Below are 19,442 nucleotides of genomic sequence, written 5' to 3' on the forward strand. Positions count from 1 at the left end.
TTCGCCAGGATACAAGTCTACACACATTGTTGTATCAACACATGACAAAACCTATCCTAGCATCAGCTGAGGTTTTGATGTCTCTTTGAATGTCTTGTAGCTCTATCCAGAACAGATTGGTTTGCAGGACAATGCACATGGCCAAACTTTTTGAAAGATATCTGTCAACATCTGCAACATCATCTGCATGGCTGCAAGAACAAAGACAAAGTGGCAAAAAGCCGAGAGAATCACAGAAAATACTTTAGTTTGGAATTGTGGTTCCACTGTAGATTGAGTGGCAAGAATTTTGCCATTTCTGAAAGCCCGACTTTACTGATTAATCTTATTCCCTTTCTTTTTTTATTACATTCATACTTTCCTGGCAGGTATCTTTAAAAGCAAAGTCTACACAAATGACTGACATTGAAGATTCAAAAAGAGTCAGGAATCACTAAGATGCTCAAGCAATAATTACTCATCTTCCCATGTAAAGCTAATATGCTGTTCCCAGTAGGGCTTAAAGTGCACTTTGACACCACTGCCAGTGTAGCTCTGGTAGGTTAATCTACTTTGGACATTAGTTTATTAGATCTTTAGAGCCTCTAAAAGAACAAGGTCGGAGCTTTGTTAAGGACTCACAATTGATGCTAACACAGGAGTCTTAAAGTGTTGAATATATTCTTCAATTTGAGTCCATTACATTCACAGCTGTGAAAACAAGTTAAGATCTAAATGGTGGTAAACACAATGCATTTGTGCCCCAGTAAATTAGCCTGGGTCCACCTCTTATTCCTTTGTGTTCTCGTCTCCAGTCGACTCTTAATAGGGTTCAATAACCCAGAAAACCTGCATTTCACAGCACGGAGTCATCTCAACAAAAGCCTCTTAGCTACAACCTATATGTTAACCTACCGAAGAGAGTTAAGGAGGTAACTAGGGTTGGGCATCGAGATCCGGTTCGTTCCTAACCTCCGGTTCCGGAACCGTTAAGAAGCTGTTGGAATTGCGATCCTTTTTTTTCGGTTCTTAAACGTCCGCACTAGTTTGTTTGTTTTACTCCGCTCGCACTAGTTTGTTTGTATTACACTGCCCGGCATGCGGAGACTCCGCGCCAGTTTGTTTGTTACTCCGCTCGTACTACTTTGTTTGTATTACTCCGCCCGGCATGCGGAGACTCCGCGATAGAACGAAGAACGTCACTCACTCAACATGGATGGCAGAAGAAGACGCCGCTCGAAAGTCTGGCTTCATTTTAATTTGAACAAAGATGGATTAGCACAGTGCAACATATGTGGAAAACTACGCGCTACTTAGTAACGCGTTACTGTAGTCGGACTACTTTTTTCAGTAACGAGTAGTCTAACGCGCTACTATTGCCAAACCAGTAGTCAGATTAAAGTTACTTATCCAAATACACGGTGTGTTACTATTTTTGTCAGTAAAAAAAAAGATCTGCTTTCTTCGTGCGTCTCAGGGGGTTGACATAGGTTAGCCGACACCTTCACGGACTGTCGCGTGTAGTCGCTATACCGGCAGAAACGTAAACAATGGAGGGGGAGAGATACGCATTTTCCAGCTGGAAATACATGCATTATTTCGACTTCATCTCAGCAAAAGATGGCAACATAAAGGTTCGTTGTACACTCTGTGTTAACAACAAAGTGTTGTCTACTTTCAAGAATACAAAGTCAAACTTGAAAAAACATTTAGAGTCACAGCATGGCACAACCACATTAAAAGAGCAGGTCCCGCCCGGTGACGGTGAAAAGGCGCAGCGTGTGAATGAACAAGACGAGTTCTCGATTTCACGGAGCTCCTGCTAACTCAGTCTGTGCTGAAATGCGAGCGGAGTCTCTCTTGAGAGTGTTTAGTGGAGAAATGTCTCGCTGCTTGCTGGCCCCGCCCCCTCCCTTCATCATCACGCCGCTCATACTTGAGGACTGTGCTCATTTGTTTCATAAAACCAATCCTTGCTGCTCTAATGCCGGTTCAATATTCATAAAATGTTCATTCGTGATGTTACTGCCATTACAATATGCAAACAATTATTTAAGTTAAGTGAAGTCAAGAAAGACTGTCTTTATTTTTTTATATAAAAACATGTATTTTCTATCAGAACATAGTTTTCAAGTGCAACTTAAAATGTCAGTGGATACATTGTTGATGTTACTGTTAAAAAGCACGTCAATAAAGTGAGTATTGGCAAAAATCGGTAGTCGGCAGCTGTTGAATGTAATAAAGTAACTTAAGAGATGTGTGTGTGTGTGTGTGTGTGTGTGTATATATATACACACACACACACACACACAGACAGGTGGCAAAAAGACACCACAAAATAGGAGACTGATGAGACAGGGATAAAGCTAAAGATGGGTGTACGGAAGAGGGAAATCATAGAGCGATAGACGTACAGGGAATCGAAAGGAGAGGAGGATTATGAAGACTGTATCCCTGACCGGGCATAAATTTGCTGGTGAAGACAACCAAACGAGACATGAGGTGATATAAACTCCAAATACCCCATAACCTCAAAGTCCATTGGGAAATGCTTAAAAGATTGTATATATGTGTTTCATATTTCAAAGCAACAAAGGCGCTGAGGTGCACAACACATTTTAATTTTAGTACACAGGAGAAAGGAGTACTATGAAGAAAGCCTTGGAAGCCCTCCCAAAGCTTATTGTAATACGATGTCATTGTAATACTGAAAGAAGTGCTGAAGCCGCGACTTGTGTATGCAAGGTAGAGGGAAAATAGTCAACTAAAGGTTTGATTCCAATAAAGTTATGAAGAATACTGGCTAAAAACACTGATGTGCTAAAAACACTAATGTGCATATCCATGTAAAAGTGTTCTAATACTGTATTAGTCTGCCAAAGAAAACCTTAAGCAGAGTGGCAAAATCTGGTACACCTAATGCTCTTCTTCACGCACAGACAAGCACACAAACACTAAACCACATCAGAGCTCCAGTCCATGCATTGTCCAATCCATTTCTCTCTCCATTATAGCAAACAGCATTGCCTGTGGCCACGCATGTCGACACTGAAGCATCCGGAGTTGCTCACAAGTGGACGCCCACTCCATCCCTTTCGACTTTGTTATCACAAAGCAGAGAAATAGAGAGAGAGAAAAGAGTGCAAGCCGTGTGGGGTGAAATTAACGTCTTGTGAGAACAGGCATGGCTGGACTGTGGCTCCTCCAGGACCTGAGGATGCTTTATCTCTCTGCAACATCTGGCAGCGGCTGGGCAGGCGGAGGCAACATCAAGGCATCCTACTGTCCAAAGGCTCTTGAGCAATTTCAGAGCTAAAGAAAGACACCATTGAATTCTGTTCCACCCTTCCAGTCCTTGGTCTTTTTCCCCGTCCAATGAGGTTACTGTGTGTGTTTGTGTGTGTTTGTTGTCTGTTTTATTTGGAGTCTTTTTCTTTTCAAGTGCTTGTGAGTAAAAAAGCTAGCCAGCAATCTTCCACAATCGATTGCTTTGTTTGAGCAATGCACATTTCTTGTGTGCTCAATGAAAAATGCACAGTTAAGTTCTATTGATCGGAAATAATGGACAAATTGCGTTCTTATGCTATGCAATTATATAAATAAATACTTGTCTGTCTCAATTTCTTTTGCAAGTTATCATTGTTTGGCAAGATCAAACCCACGTGGGCTGCTTTTTAGTCAATGGTATTCAAAATGCTCACATCACTTGGAATGTAAGGATCCTGTACAAGCACCATTTGTTCCAGAAACAAACAGAATCTAGGTTAATACCATAATGACATCAGTACATTTAATATTTGCTTTACTCTGTGATTTCTCCTTCTGTTGCCTTGACGTACGCATTTAGAAAACATTCAACTTTTTAGTCGATGATTTTGTTTTATTGCTCCTGAGTAAATAAGAATAAAATCCATAATCTGGTTTGGTTGATCCAGTAGTAATCTCCTTTTACAACAGGCCCCATACAAATCTATAATCCTGTATCTCTAGCCAACATCAAACTCCATTTTTTACACCGGAGAAAAGAAAAGATTGCTATTGCCCTCCCCTGAGGATGAGATTAAGTTGGAGGTCTGAACGTGGCTCAGGGAGAAAAGATCATTAGCCTTGATCAGATTGATTAAGATCAGCATGGGCAGCTTGGAACATCCCTCACCAAAACAAAGTACCAGGTCACTGTATCCATAATCAGAGGACAGCCACACTGACCAGAGTTAGACGTGATCTCTTACAGTCCAACTGGACTTGAGCTGTGTCCCGTCAGATCATCACTTTGAGGGAAATTCAAAAGGCTATTCTTCAGTATCGTGTTTCTTCAGGTTTCATGGACAGCTGACCACATTTAGATAGCACATTCAACCTAAAAACAGCATCATTACCACTAAAGTCTCGTTGTCAACCCCTCTTAACACCACCGGTTCAGTAAGGTGTTGCATTCACTTGCTATATCCAGGTGGTTGAAACGGCTACGTCTTGGTCCATTTAGCTGACCTTCAACCTTCCGCTGCCTTCAGCTTCTTAGACATTTCTTTATTAGCCTCTATAGGAACACCAGTGCAACAGATAACAAGGCAGACCTGTGCTTACATTATGAAATTAATGTAGTCCTCGACAGAGAGGACATGCCTGACCATCACTACCCAGATGGCAATGCACGGCTGGCTTGCCAGTAAAAACAGGTTAGTGTCTCAGGCAGATCATCAATCGCCCCACAGTGCAAGAGCAAGGGCCACCGTCCGCCTTCCAGGGCCACTGGCATCCTGGGGGCTTTCAACATCTCTGTGCATCATCAATCTCAACCAACCTTTGGACACATGGTCACCGACATTAATGAGACCAAATACGTTCACAGGAAAGCCATAAAAATAGAAGAGAAAGGAGTGGCACTCTGAGGGGTTTGGTATCTGTGACAATAAGCCATTAAATAAATCTATTGAGCTGTTTTGTTGATATAGACACACTGGGAACACAACCATCCTTGTTTTTTAATTAAATGACACAATTTAGAAGAGAAATAAATTGAGGTGTTATCATTTAAGGACATTTTGGTTTCAGTAAATATCTCCATACAACCCTGGATATTTTGAGTTAAAATAAAATGCTTCATAAACGTCTTTAGACACCCAGGGGATCTTTCATATCAGAGCCAATCCATGCTAATGAAAACACCTAGGCCTCTGCACAAGGAGAGCTGTTCCCCTTTCAAATTGCTCGGAGCCCATATCATTATAACGAAGCTTAACATACAACATAAGGCCCCTCCCAGTGCAACTACATATCTATAGGATACTTCAAATATGTAATAAAAACTGTAAAAAAAACCATGCCCAGACAAACTAGTGTTGACAATATTTGGTACTACATCACTTTGTATTATAACTCTGGACTTTACATTTGTACATGCCTCTGAGAGGCTGGTTTTACTCGTGAAATCTGATGAAAGTTAGCAGGGGACCCGAGGTCCCTTCAAGGGTCCCTCCCTAGGATATGTCACAGAGTAGTTTTTCCCATCGTCATCACCTTCCTCTGCTCATTCTTCGCCTCCCTCTCTCACAAAGCTTTCTTGTTTCTGACCTCAATCTCCATCAGTCCCAGGCAGAATTGTGCGATGGCCATCATATATTCCTCTTCCCTACCTACCCCTGACATATTCCATCAAGGGCCCCATCAGTACTGACATGGAACCAACTGTAAGGATGCACACACACACACAGACACACACACACAGACACACACACACACACACACACACACACACACACACACACACACACACACACACACACACACACACACACACACACACACACACACACACACACAATCATTACAGGAGACTTGCATCTCTCATGTTCTGCCGGGTGCACACATTCTACATACCGAGTGCAGACCAGAACTCAAATAGAGTTCAACAATGAAATGACGCTATGACATATGCTTTTATATTTCCAATATGCCACACGATAAACAACTCATGGTATAAAGATTGAGAAGTAAAGGCAGCATTAAGCTTTTCAGAAGAAGAAGAACACTCTGAGCAAGAGGGTGTTCGTCATAGTGATTTCCCCTGCTGGTTCAGGCTGTGTGACGGGTAATCCATCACCTCAAACTCAGCAAGTAGGAAATGCAGCTCCAAAACATGCAACCACCACAACACATATTTTAAAGAGCCGTTTTCTGTCTGAGAGTCAAATCTGCCTGACAAACAGAGTCACTTAACCTGTGCAACGTGGAGGCAGGCAACAGCCTGCAGACAGACAAGCCAAGGCAAACCGAAGTCTAAAGTCTCCTACACCCGCCGCAGGTTTAGTGCCTGGCCTTAGAGCTAATGAGGCCCCTCAGGGGCCCTGACAGGCAGCCTTCCTTCCCCTTTTTTTTAGAGATAGAAGGGGAAAAAGCAGGAGAACGTATCTCAAAATTACCATGTCACATCTTGTTAACTTAAAATGTTGTAGAAAACGATCCAAAGACACCAAGCTACTTTGATAACCGTTTGCATTTGTTTTTAGTGCATGGATATAGTCCTGAGTGAATTATACAACTGTATGCTTACATCTATAGAGGTAAAGCATAGTAAAAGAAGACAAGATAAAATAAACAAGAGATAAAATAAGGATAATTTTGTCACTGTAATTTAGGCCCCCTGGAAGTCACTTATAACCGCAGTCCAAACTGACAATGCCCCTCCCCACAGGGCATACAGGGCATACAGTATTAACAAGCAGCCAGCATCAGCATCCATGACAGCATTAAGGGAAGCCATCAGAGGGCCCGAGAAGTAAAGCATCAGTCTTACCTTCAACAGCATACTCTTCAGCTTCAGGAAGGGTCCAAGGGGAATGCGTGAAGAGAGAGAGAGAGAAGACAAAGAGAGCAGACTCATTAGGTGTTACTTTTTCTTCAAATAAATGTCTATTTTTTCTTCAAACAAAATCTTTACCAGAAAAATCTAAATAAAGAGTGCCAGTGAGGCTTGAGATCTGACAGCAAAACAAATCCAAGTCTGCTCCCCTGAATATCGGATCTGATGTCTTTTTTTTCTGTTGCTTTCTTGAAAGCTCGCAAATTTCATAATAATTTCACAGACATCCATGTTTGTATTTTCATGAAACGTCCAACAGGAGTGTGGAGAACGCTCAGTCAGAACAGGGACCAGGAGGCTTCAGTCAAAGACGATCCCCTACTGAGAAACACTGACTCTCACACACATCTCCCTGGTTTAATGATACAGTGAGATGGAGTCATAGAGTTCTGGCTACAGCAGGACACTTTACTTACAAATGCTACCCCACAGCTCTAGAGGCCTATCTGTAAAGCTAGAATAAAAAACTACAGCCGCCTGCCGCTCCACAAAGCCTATGATGGAAAATGAGGCTCTAGCCGAGAATCTAAATCTGCCTCTAGCCTGGCATGGCATCCCTGTGGAGCGCTTGGCATTGTGATCTGGAATTGTGGCTGCTGGGCCTCGGTCTTCATGGGACACCTCTGTATTACGTTGTCGTGCGGTCAATAACATTCTAAAGTGACTTCACGCTGCACCGGTTCAATGGTCAGTGTTGGTCTCCTACAACATTTGAGTCAGAGCATTAACGACTGCAGGCGCTTTGTGCCACGGCAGCGTCCAATTTATGGAAAACTATGAGGTCAAGTAAAGTGAAAAATATTTTACATTTTAGAGCTAAAAGGGCACAGCGGCATATGATTTATGGAAAACGATGAGGTCAAGTAAAGTGAAAAATATTCTACATGTTTGAGTTAAAAGGGCAAATCTATTTTTAAATATGGTCCACAAAAGTCCAATGTGTTGGGAAGCCTAGATAGTTACAGTTGCTTTTAGCATTAAGATTTAATGATAACAGCAGCCATTTATAAATCTAAAATGCACCATTGGTGGCCCAATACAAAAGTAAGCAAGTCAGATTTACCATAACACCCCGGCACAGTCCCTGAAAAGGTATCTCTCCAACATTTCCCTACTGCAGACTAGGGTTGAGCGACTAGACACATGTATAGGCTATATGAGAGTTGTTGAGTACATCACAGGTTCACATTTTTTGGGGAGATGTTTTTAATTGCTAAATGAATGGTCCGCCTCTGAAGAAAGACGGCTGCACAGCTGGGGGAAACATCTAGATCCAGAATATCCAAATATTGCCGGTTGACGGGCTGATGGTGGCCGGCTGGAAAATATTAACTTATCGGCCAATTCCAACACCCAATCATATCTCTGCTTAATAATTCATTATTATTATTGACTTATAAGCTCTTCAGAAGGGCTTGAGTTTAAACAATGATATTGGAGCTAACTGAAACCACAGGGTGAAATAAATAATGCCTTCAGGGATGTAGCCTAATATTGTGGGGCTGCTGATTCAGCTACAGCTCCTACTCATGTTGTTACAACTGCTGCTGCCTCTGCTACTACTACTAGTCCTGCTGCTACTGCAGCTACTACTGTTTGTACTACAACGACACTAATATCACTATTGCTACTTCTGTTGCTACTACTTTCACAGTACAACAGTTTAGCTTCCAGCTTTTCCAGCAATGCATTTCAGCTCTTAGCCTTGTTTACATTTCAGCAACCAGGTTTTTCAGCAGTTCTGTTTAATGTGTTTGAGCTTTAAAATGTTCAGACATTTCTAATTTCTTCATTTTCAGCATTGTACTGCCATTCATTCAGCTTCCAGTATTCCTATGCATTTTCTGCAGGAAATCCATTTTCTAGGCACATTTTGCTCCCTGTGTCGGAAACCAACCATACAGCAGCAAACCTTAAAGACATCTGAGCAAGAAATCAGGACTTCCTCAATTCAAGGATGGTCTCACTCACTATGCACCCCCTGGTGCCTGAACTGGGTTCAATGGGACAAGGTGATTGTCACAAGTACGGCCATCTTGCCTACAAACAGCAACATGCAACCATAAACATTAAACCTGTGGAGATAATCTGTGCAGCAGCAGAAAGCATGCCGGTACAACGATTGAAAGCTCTTCATAATTGACGTCTGCTGAGCCGTAACACAGGAGCTGTTTGTCTGATGTGTAGTGGTTGTGTTCATAAGCACTGGCCGTGACTCTAGCTTTCCTCTCGTCTCATCTCTGATCAGAGCCCACCGCACTTTCTTTCATTGTGTTCCCTCATAGCTTCCTCTCTTCCTCCCAAGCACAAGCAAATAATGTTTGATGTACTACCATTTGGCTCCACTCATCTCTCAACATAGGCACTAATCTTTTCTTTCTTTTTAGCCCTGTGTTTGTCAAAATATACTGTATAGTCTGTTCATATCTTTAAGTAACAGAAGGAAACTGCTTCTGTTCAGACATCGATGGATGAACCCTAATGGTGCATGTAGCTATGCATGCATGCATGTATGTGTGTGTATATATATGTATGAAAAGCAAAGAAGCATTTCTAAAGAGAAAGACAACAAAAAAATAACAATGGCTCAATGTTGTAGGCATACATCCCTCTTCTCTTGAGAACATTAAATAAGTTGAGGCCATGGTACAGGAAATGATCAATACGATCAATTGTTGAATCCATAGCATTTCAAGGTTGGCTCTTACTTGGCATATATTCCTTTTGAGCAAGTTATGATTTTAAACCCAGGGCAAGAAATAGGATTTCAGTCAGACACTTGGTGGGATACCCCTCTTCCTCTCTAAACGTGTCCCTTTTATCCCATTGATAAGTTCAAGGAGTATTCATCACCCATTGCCTTCCGCCCAGAGCTGCTTCCTATTACGTATACCCCACATAGCCTTAGGCTTCAAGCTCCGCTGGGATCCTAGTCTTTTCAATGTACATTGTGATTCATATGGGAGAGTGTTTTTTCAGAGTAAAACGCTCAAAAGATTTCCGATATGTGATGCCCTAGTGCAAAAATCGGGGCCTTGGAAAAAGGCATATAAATATTGTTCACACATTTTCTACCCAATCTAGGACAAAAAGATACACAAAAATGCAGACAAACTCGCATTAAAATTGACAGCCAGTCAAATGTGACATTGCTTTCATTTCTGAAATTACTGTGCAATAACTCAAGCAACAAAAGTCAAATTAATCAAGGAGCCAGTGACAGGGTATCAAAGAGCAGGCATCCGACGTGGGCTGCAATAAAAAAAAATAGATCAAATAAATACAAATGTAAAATTCAGAGGGAAGCAGTGGAGAAGCTGCATTTCTTCACCAGTGAATCCGTGAGCTTTGGAGGCAAATGAGAGACTTTTCAGACCTAATCCTTACCAAGCAAACTAAAGGATTTACCGAGGGGAGAAAAGCATGCCTGCATTGAAAATCAACCTCCTCTCCATCACTATACTGCCTTTTCTTTGCACAAGATGGAAGCTACACAATCAACTGTTGGATGGATACAACAAGAGCACGAATGGGCTATAAGTAAGTAATATGGCAAACATGAGTTCTAAATATCCATAACTGCTCATATATAAATATAACTGAACATATAAGAATTCTACTGCAGGTTTTAAGAAAGTACATTTCAATAGAAAGGTTGTACAAAGAAAGAACAAGCAATGACTGATGGCCTGTGTCCAGAGAGTGTCTATTGCTAGCAGAAAAGCGTATCAGCTTTTCATCGAAAAAGCGTTTTAATGTTTCTATGACAACACTATTTTGAAAACATAACACTCTGAACACAATGTGTGATTAGCATCACCCTTTTGCTTTTCATTTCTATTTGGGCCACAATGTGTTTGACAGAGTTTTTTTCCCCCTGAGCACCAACCTGAGGAGGCGCGCTTCATGCGTTACGTATGGTGAGCTTGTCACCGCTCGTCTGACTGCCGCACTGTTGGAGCAAGGACGATCCGTCAGAGACGACTTGTATGGAGATAAAAGCACAAATCTCACCGGCAACATTCAGTGTCCGTCCGGCCGATCTGCTCCCACAAATGGGCTTTTCCGTCTCGCTATGATAATGTCTGTCTGACATATAAAGTTCAGGATAGACAGCCACAGCCAAAACACCCTTCTCCTTTTTCTACAGTTCTATTACCAGCGCTCCTTTGAAAAGTTCAGATTTCCATCTGGAAGTGTTCACAGCAGTGTTGCTTTTAGGAATGATTGAAAAAGACAAGTACAACAATGCTACATGGACACAGGCCCATATCCTCAAAGCCATTCAGTCAGTTAATATGTTAATGTCAGCCAATGTGTGTCCTGAGAAATGATTGATTGATTGAATAATTGATTGTTGACTTGTTTAGAAAAATCAGATTCATGTTGCCATTACAGATAAAGAGCTAAAATACAGCAAGAAGCCTTCAAGATCGACATCACAGGCAGCAAGAAAGTGACTGTACATGACTCAGACTCAGCTGGAGAAGCTCATGGAAATCACACAGGCACCGAGTTACCTGCATCATGATGTTACATCGTGTTTTAACTGGTTATGAACTGTGAAATCCAAAAGGTGGGTGTTTTTGTGTTTTCATAACAGTAAAAACATAGAAAATAGAAACAGAGCGATACTCAGTGATGGCTACTATGTTAATGCTGTATTGAGGGTATCTGTGGTACCAGTATCTACCATAATGATGAGAAGATATGTCCTAAAAATAGAATACTGTTTACATCTATTTGTGTATGCATGAACTGAAATGCTAAAAAGTCAATTTCAATTTTGAAATCACCATATTTTCAAAGACAAAGAAAGAGTCAGGCATGCAGTGAAATATTTGATTGCGTCATTAAATGTAGATTGTTTTGTCACAGCAGGAGGGGAGAATGGCATCACCTCTTATTGGCAGTCTAATGCAACATAACTGCCATACTTTTGGAAAGCTTACACTGTTGGATTTTTGTGGAGACAGTAAAGAAGAGGCTGAACTGTAATAAGGTAATATAATGCACTTTATGATCTTTTTACAGTACTGTGAAGTTAAATCACACTGACTAAACTGTGTTATGACTTTAGGATATATGGGGTTATGAGAAAATATACATACACTTGAGTATTGCAACAATATGTTTTGACACAGGTAGCTCAAACCAAGCATTTTGATTGGTTCATTTCCATCCACACACCACAGCTAATGCTCTGCTCAAATTCCTTTTCACTTTGCATGAATACATTAGACTAATGCTGCATTCACAATCAAGCAGACAGTAGAAAGCAAACTGGATATACAGTAAGTAGATGAGACTTGTGTGTTCCTCCTCAGGCACCGTACGTGTCAAAGTTGTTGTTGTTCATATCGTATTTGGGCACCAGATTAAAGCGGTACAGTAACAAGACTATATCGACTGATTCCTTAAGCCACAGTACTCTATAAAAATGAGCCCAATGTGTGGTCATGGTTGCTAGGTGACAGGGTCACAAGGGGATCAACAGGTTACAAGTACCTGTTTCATCGAAGTTGCTAAAACCCATTACAAAAATGTAAACGTTCAAGGTTCATTTCTATGAAGGTGTGGATTGAGCAGGGCCCATCTACAGAAAACAATGCTTCATTGTGATATTGTATTCACTATTAAAAAAAGATTACTATGATTTGAATAGTTTACATGTAGCGATTTGCAGTGACAGTGATGTCACTAAAAGTACGGCTGTTATAGTGGATGTCAGTGAAAGTGATGATTGGAAATACACCACATATGGTGGTGTGTAATTGATGCATTGAGCAATTTCCTACAATTAAAATGTACATTGTTTTTATATATCTCCTTGCTTCCAGTATCACAATGTATAAGCTATAGAATCCTCACCCATGTATCATGTATCATAAGTATCATGCCACCAGGTGCTCCACAGCCATACAGATATATAAACATTTATGCTGAATACATATCATATGCAAATGTATTGTATCTCCTTTAAACATATACACCTGAGAACATATTTTCCAAAGAAGTGCTGTTGTCCAGCTGCAGTTTACCCACCCAGTAGCCTATTGTGTAGCTTGAATGTGGCAAAAAGCAAATAGTTACAGAGTGGTGCAGCACAAAGTACGTTTTCTTTGGATCGACACAGGTTAGCACAACCCTAACAATGCTATGTTAGAGAGAGGGTGGGCCATTTAAGCTTTTAGCTGTGAACAACACTGGCTCTACTGCTTTCTGTGGTGTACCTTGTATTGTGTTCTGCATAATAAACCACAGTGTAGCACAGTGTTGAAATATCAGTGTTTTTGCTTTGGAGTCTGCTTTTTATTCCAAGCTTCAAACAAGCATTATTTTACGGGGCCCTTGCATTGTGAGTCGCTGCAGTTGCACTGAAAAGTCTTTTTAAAGTCTGTTATTTTGGCCAGCAAAGTGTCAGTGAGAAACTGAGATTTGAAAAGGGAAGAGGGAAGGGGAAAAGCCCTTTCCACCCAAGGCTATTTGACATGACTTCAGACGGCCTCAGAGGAAAAGAAATGACAACATTAGTGAATAACGGAGACGAGGAAGTAAGAGTAAGAGAGAAGACGTGTGATGGATGGAAATGTGTTCACACTCCCTACACCCCTTGTCCTTCCTCTTTATATTCTAATCAGATGGGAGATTTGTCCTGAACTCTCCAACATTTTCACAGAACTTTCTTCCGACTGACAAGTTAATCCACAAGACATGGCCTTTGCTGATTCCACACTGAGTCTTGACAGCAAAACACAACATTTCCACCTGACAAATGTGCAAATATAGCTGAGGCTTTCTAATCCAGATAAAGAAAAAAAAAATAAACAGATTGACTGATTTATCTAGCAACAACACAACATATAAAGCATTCTGCATTTAATACAGAATGTCGGGAAGGCACAGAAATGACTGGGATGGGAAGGATTAGGGAGATGCAGCCTTAACAAAATGCATAGGGTTTTCCTGCTCAGGTGTACCTGAAGGGTCCTGTATTAAAACAACATTTGGAAATATGGTAAAGGTAGCTCATGACGTGGTACGTGCCATGCTATAAGCCAAGTCGTTGGTGAAGATCATCATTTGTACGGTGAGGTCATGCACGTCTGTGACTATTACAATGGCTGTTGTTTTTATTTTTAATGCAGATCAGATCTAACGTTTCAAAAATGTTTCTATTTTGAATATAGATTTGGAAGCTTGTTCATCCTTGGCAGACCTATGTTACTAGTGTAACCTCGTACAGCGCTGACTAATAGAGCAAAAAGAGGTTTTAGAGGGAGGTCATGGACGGGGTAGAATTTGAGAAATGATTGGGGGTGTGCCTTCTGCCAATTTTATCACAGCGATGAGAGTTGAAGTTAAAGGCCTGGGTAAAGGCAACGGTTGCCATATATCAAGGTCTTGGGACAAGGTTCAAAAGGGACAAGGTCAGACGGAAATAAACTAAGATAAAGACATCGGAAGACACGGTGAAGAACCGTATATTGTGGAGAACAATCCTTCCTTTGCAGTGGGAAAATTGGGTACATTAGTTACTAAAATGATCCTCTTTATTTAAAACATGAGTGGTTCATTAATCCAACGTGAAACTAATTAATAAAGTAATGTTCCCATAACCTGCCAGTTAACATGTTTCGAGGAGCGAGAGCTGTATAATAGTGTAGCAGTTTACTTCCTTCAATAAGAAAGCTGCAATGATGTGTTTCACCAGGAGAAAACCAAAACCCATTCCCAAACAGTTTATATGAGACTCAGGCTAATTAAACAAGAGATGATCACTTGTCTAAAAGGAGTGGATTTGGGCAGGGGGAGGAGCAACAAGACAGAAAAAAAGCATTATTGGTTGATGCAAAAAAAAAAGATGTTGTGTATGTGTGTGTATATTGAGTTGTATGATGTCACTGGATTTAAATATGATCCCCATTCCATGTCATCATGTGGGTGTCAGGTGATTGACAGGAAGCAAAGTGTGAAATAATGCAGCACTTATATGAAAACACTCAACTGAGGCACAAAGAAATATTGAAAAAAACAAAAAACAAAGTGAAACTTGACTGAATTAAATGAAGGTTTCATTGTTTGCTGTGATGGATTATCTGTCTCTGTCTACTTCCAAGCCGGTGGAACTAGTTCTTCACGATGTACGAGGATGGATGGCAGCAAATGGCTTCTTATGAAGGGGAGAAAATGAGCCCTGATATCTGTAGCTCTGCTGAATGGTTGCAGACAGCAAGAGGAAGCAAGCAAACCACTGACAAAAAACTACAGCGATTATCCTTCACAGATGCAATACATTGCACCTGGCTGTGTGGTGCAGATAGCTTTAAAAACACTATTAAAATGCTAACACCACCATACAACATGCATTTTTAAATTGCAAAAAAACATGTCAGGTACTTCATTATCCACATATTTGCCCTGTGTGTGTGTGTGTGTGTGTGTGTGTGTGTGTGTGTGTAGCGAGCAAATGAGTATATCTTTCACCAATCAAGCGTCGGCCCTGCCTGCATATTAGGGCCCTCCAGCCTAGCGGACTTAATGACATTTGATTTTCAACTGGGCTAATTTTTCACCACATTTAACCTGAGTTTGAAACCCCATTGAAGTTTGTATTAGTGTCATTCACGTGTCACTAGTTTTAATTCTAAAGTAATGACTAGCGCCGAGTTAACCAACGATTCACTCAAGAGCTCTTCTGGTTAAGATGCAAGCGACCGGTTTTCGGTCGCCGATGGCCGCAGGATTTTAGAACACTCTTACATTTGAAAGTGATGTCATCTCTGTGTGTGTGATTGCAGGCATATGGGGTCGTCGGGGTAACGAAGTGAAGACAAATCACACTCAATAAAAAACAATAGGCTACTCCACTATGTTCAAAGCATTTGCAGGTCTAATGTTGTGATGATGTGTTTTAGCATACACAATCTGCCATGCTAGTTTTACATTAGCCCTGTCCTATGTCCCAGAATTCCTTTCAACAAGCCCGAGACATTGCAGCAGGTTGTACGTAGGTGGAAACAACAAGCAGCAGCAGCAGAGCGTCTGGAAGTTTTATCCAGTGAAGAAACAATGACACACTGCACCACACCACCAAACAAAATATGCCTTGTGGCCGCCGTGCATTCTGGTCTATTGAGGCTGCTGTCAGTGGGGTATTTCCTCCTCCTCTACAGGACAATGACTTCCTCCATGTATGACTGCTCAACACTGATGCAGAATGGCAGCTCGAGTAAGTTCTAGCAAACTCTTGCTGTTTGGTTTTAAGGGGCTGAAACCAAGACCTGCTTTTTTTTTCCTGCAGTAAAATGGTACTCCAACTCTGCTTGAAGTATAAATACAGGACCAAACTGCAGACATGCAAGCTGCATCTACTTTGGACACACTAGGTATTTAAATGTTTTTCAGGAGGGCATCATATTGATTAACCAAATTCCAGGAGACATTTTTTTCTCCCTAAATTTTCTCTGGATCAGATTTTTTTGTTAAATGACAATTTGAAATGACTTATTGTAGTCTACTAATCCTTGTTCAAGGTGACCTCAAGAGATTTGTTTCCATTGCTGCTGAAATCTCTGACTATAATCGTGAACTCATCAAATGACATAAAGAGATCATGTTTCCGAGTCCCCCACTGTCAAATCCTCTGTCAGATTATTTCTTCCAATGGATAAAATCCAGGGTTACATTATTATACAAATGCACAAACATGCAAGAGTGCCCTTTTTTGTGTTTTTAATCAGCATTCAATCTCACATACACAATGTAATATCTTTACTCTCATTTGGTACTGGATGTACTGTACTGTTCATTGCACTATTTCCAGCCAAATGACCAATAAAGAGTGCTGTCCATTGAGAATGTGCACATTGCTTATTGTACGTGATGAAAAATGATCTGAAATGTGTGAGTGCACAGGTATCAATCAAGCTATTTGTGATTACAAATCAAACCGGGAGCCTTCGGCTATGAAGCACAGGAGTCAGCCCGATCAAACAGAGGCCGTTTGCTCAACAAACCTGCAGTAAAGCCACAGCATTTACAGGATTGACAACTATTGATTGCAAAAACACATCTAAAAGGAGAAGCTGAGACATAAGATGGCATCCTTGTCTGTCCAAGACAGCCTGCCCGCATAATCTCTGTGAAGTCTGCCTATGTGATGCCGCTTTCTGAGCCATCAGCAGTGATTAGACATCATCACACTTCGGAGATTTGACTTTCTTACGTTTCATTCATGCTCTCAGTCTGTATGACTGGCGTCGAGAAAAAGTCAAACGACTCATTTGCGGTGAAAGCATTGCAGTGACATTTCACCCTCTGGGCTTAGCATCTCAAGTCTATCCCTATGGCAAAGACACACTGCAAAGTCATTCCTATGTGTAGCTGGAAAAATAGAGCATAGCACTAATGGTGCCTCGGTTCCAGATTTGGCTCCCATCGGGGTTCCCAGCGCTGAAAAAATGAAATAAAATAAAAATATATTTGATATATTATAACATATACACACACACACACACTTATGAGGAGATGTTGTGCGGTGATTTGGATAACAGGGTTCACCGAGATGACACATTCAGTTAGGTTCGATCAGCAGCGGTGGATCCACCTCATTGATGTCACTAACTGTTTGCTGGCAGCCTCCCCCCCCAGCCCAACAACTGTGAGCAAAGACACATCAACACACATTAAGTGACATGTTTGCTGCTCCATTTCTCTACCAAACCCCTAACTGAGTGGGCTGATGCCTCTTGCTGCTCCCATCGCATGCCCTGTTGTGATGTAATGATGCTTTTCTTTCATGTTTAATTCAGCAATGTAGATTATTATTAAAAAAAGGTCTTTGAGGCATGGGGCAGAAAAAGCTCTATGTGTCATGAATAAGGCACAAAAAGGAATATTTTATCAATCTGTGACTATATTAAACTGTGTTTAAAAATACAGTTACATGGCACACGCATGATTCATTTCTGGGGGCAGAAAGGTCAGGGGGGAATGGTGCGTCATGGGAGGAGGTGATCTGACAGTCCATCGATTATAACAGCACATTAGTATCGACACCGAGAAAATTCACTGGGAAAGCAAATCTTATCTTTGCAAAGCTAGGGGGACAGGGGAAATGGGAGTGAGGGGGAGATAATGGGAAAAGGAGGAGTGGGAGAGGGAAGGAGGGGAGTGCAGATGGGGGGCGAGGGAGATATGAGATGTAAGAAACCTTGGCAGGGGGCTTATCTCTTACAACAAATAAGAAGCAGGATGAGACTGAAGAGCGTACGGGCCACTGAAGAAAAATATCCACAATTAGATGAAACAACAAGCAAACACTTTGAAATCTTCCAAAATGTCTAAAGCTTATTGTGCAATGTCACTTAGGACACTCACACTCCGTACCGTGCACAAGTGTGATTGCCCCCCTCCCCCAACCGGGCCTGAGCACATAGCATACATCATCACGTCGTAATACGACAAATGCATGGCGCCGTCTCAGAGTGTGTGTGTGTGTACCGGTGATTTCACTCCGGTAAAGTTTACACCACGAGTCAAGCATGCCCAAGCCCAAGATCTGTAAAAATGTGGCTCCCTAACTTTCCTGGGTCATTTAGTTGGCAGTTAAGTTGGTTTGTTGAATTGGCCCAATGCACACAACAAACCTAGACCTTTTATGTCCAAACAAGTCCAGGACAGCGACAGCAGTTTTTTTTTTTTTTTTTTTTGTAGACTGTGACAACTAACATTTCTTACCACAAAGATCACCTTGGACTTGTTTTGAAGAGAAAGATAAGATTTAAGATGCTAAGAAGATGACCAATTTACTTTTCAGTGCTCATATTCATATCATTTTTCAAATAATATAGAGTATATCACAATACTGTAAATGAATAAAGAAATGGTTCAGTGGACCACAAGTAAAAGGCATACAGTGATAGATAACTCTTCAAATGCACCAATAATTAGGCAACAACTAGGTTTTATATCACACTTCCTTATATTTCATAGGTTTTTACTGTATAAGACAGTATTTGAGTAAAAAGCGGAGCTGCTGGTAACAGAATTCATTGCAAAATATAGGACATTGTCGACTTTAAAATACTATGCATTTAATATGCAATTAGCCTGCCGAGACGAGCCTTCCTGGGTTTAATATTAGGGATGGTACAAAATGTTATTGTGGATCAGGATAAAAACCACTCACAAAAACTTTATTGTGGTGAATTTCCATCATAGGGCTAATTGTAAATATTGTCACGAGTGACTTGAACAAGCTGTCTAGATTATTATCATGATGAAAAGTAGACCCAGATTTAATAAATACAGTATACAAACATTTTTTTCTAATTCATGTGTCCTTCATTTATGCAGGGAGACATTATGATTTCTGAAGTTATTTTTTTATTATTGAAAAGCATACTCTCTGGGTTTCTAAATACCCTGGTATACCTTAATACCTTCATACCACCCCAGCCTATTCATTATAATTGTTTTCATATTTCCCAATGACATTTTTCTTCGAATAGTTGGCCCCACAATCTGATATTACATCAAATGTAAAGATTGAATCATTTGAGACTAAAGAAGAATTTCACTAAGTCAAGACTGAGTT

The 19,442-nt window shown here is 40.9% G+C and overlaps 1 protein-coding gene across 5 annotated transcripts in view; it reads right to left on the reverse strand.

The window, feature by feature from the left end:
• Positions 1 to 19,442, reverse strand: part of nrxn2b (neurexin 2b) — a 573,287-nt gene that overhangs the window by 521,526 nt on the left and 32,319 nt on the right. For all 5 annotated transcript variants that reach the window (XM_084003189.1, XM_084003188.1, XM_084003186.1 and 2 more), the window contains exon 2: positions 6,776 to 6,796. In XM_084003189.1, coding sequence (XP_083859315.1) covers positions 6,776 to 6,796 — 21 coding nt within the window. The remainder of the gene's footprint in view (positions 1 to 6,775; positions 6,797 to 19,442) is intronic.

This window comes from Eutrigla gurnardus (genome assembly GCF_963514095.1).
Source record: "Eutrigla gurnardus genome assembly, chromosome: 23".
NCBI classification, from domain to species: Eukaryota; Metazoa; Chordata; class Actinopteri; order Perciformes; family Triglidae; genus Eutrigla; species Eutrigla gurnardus.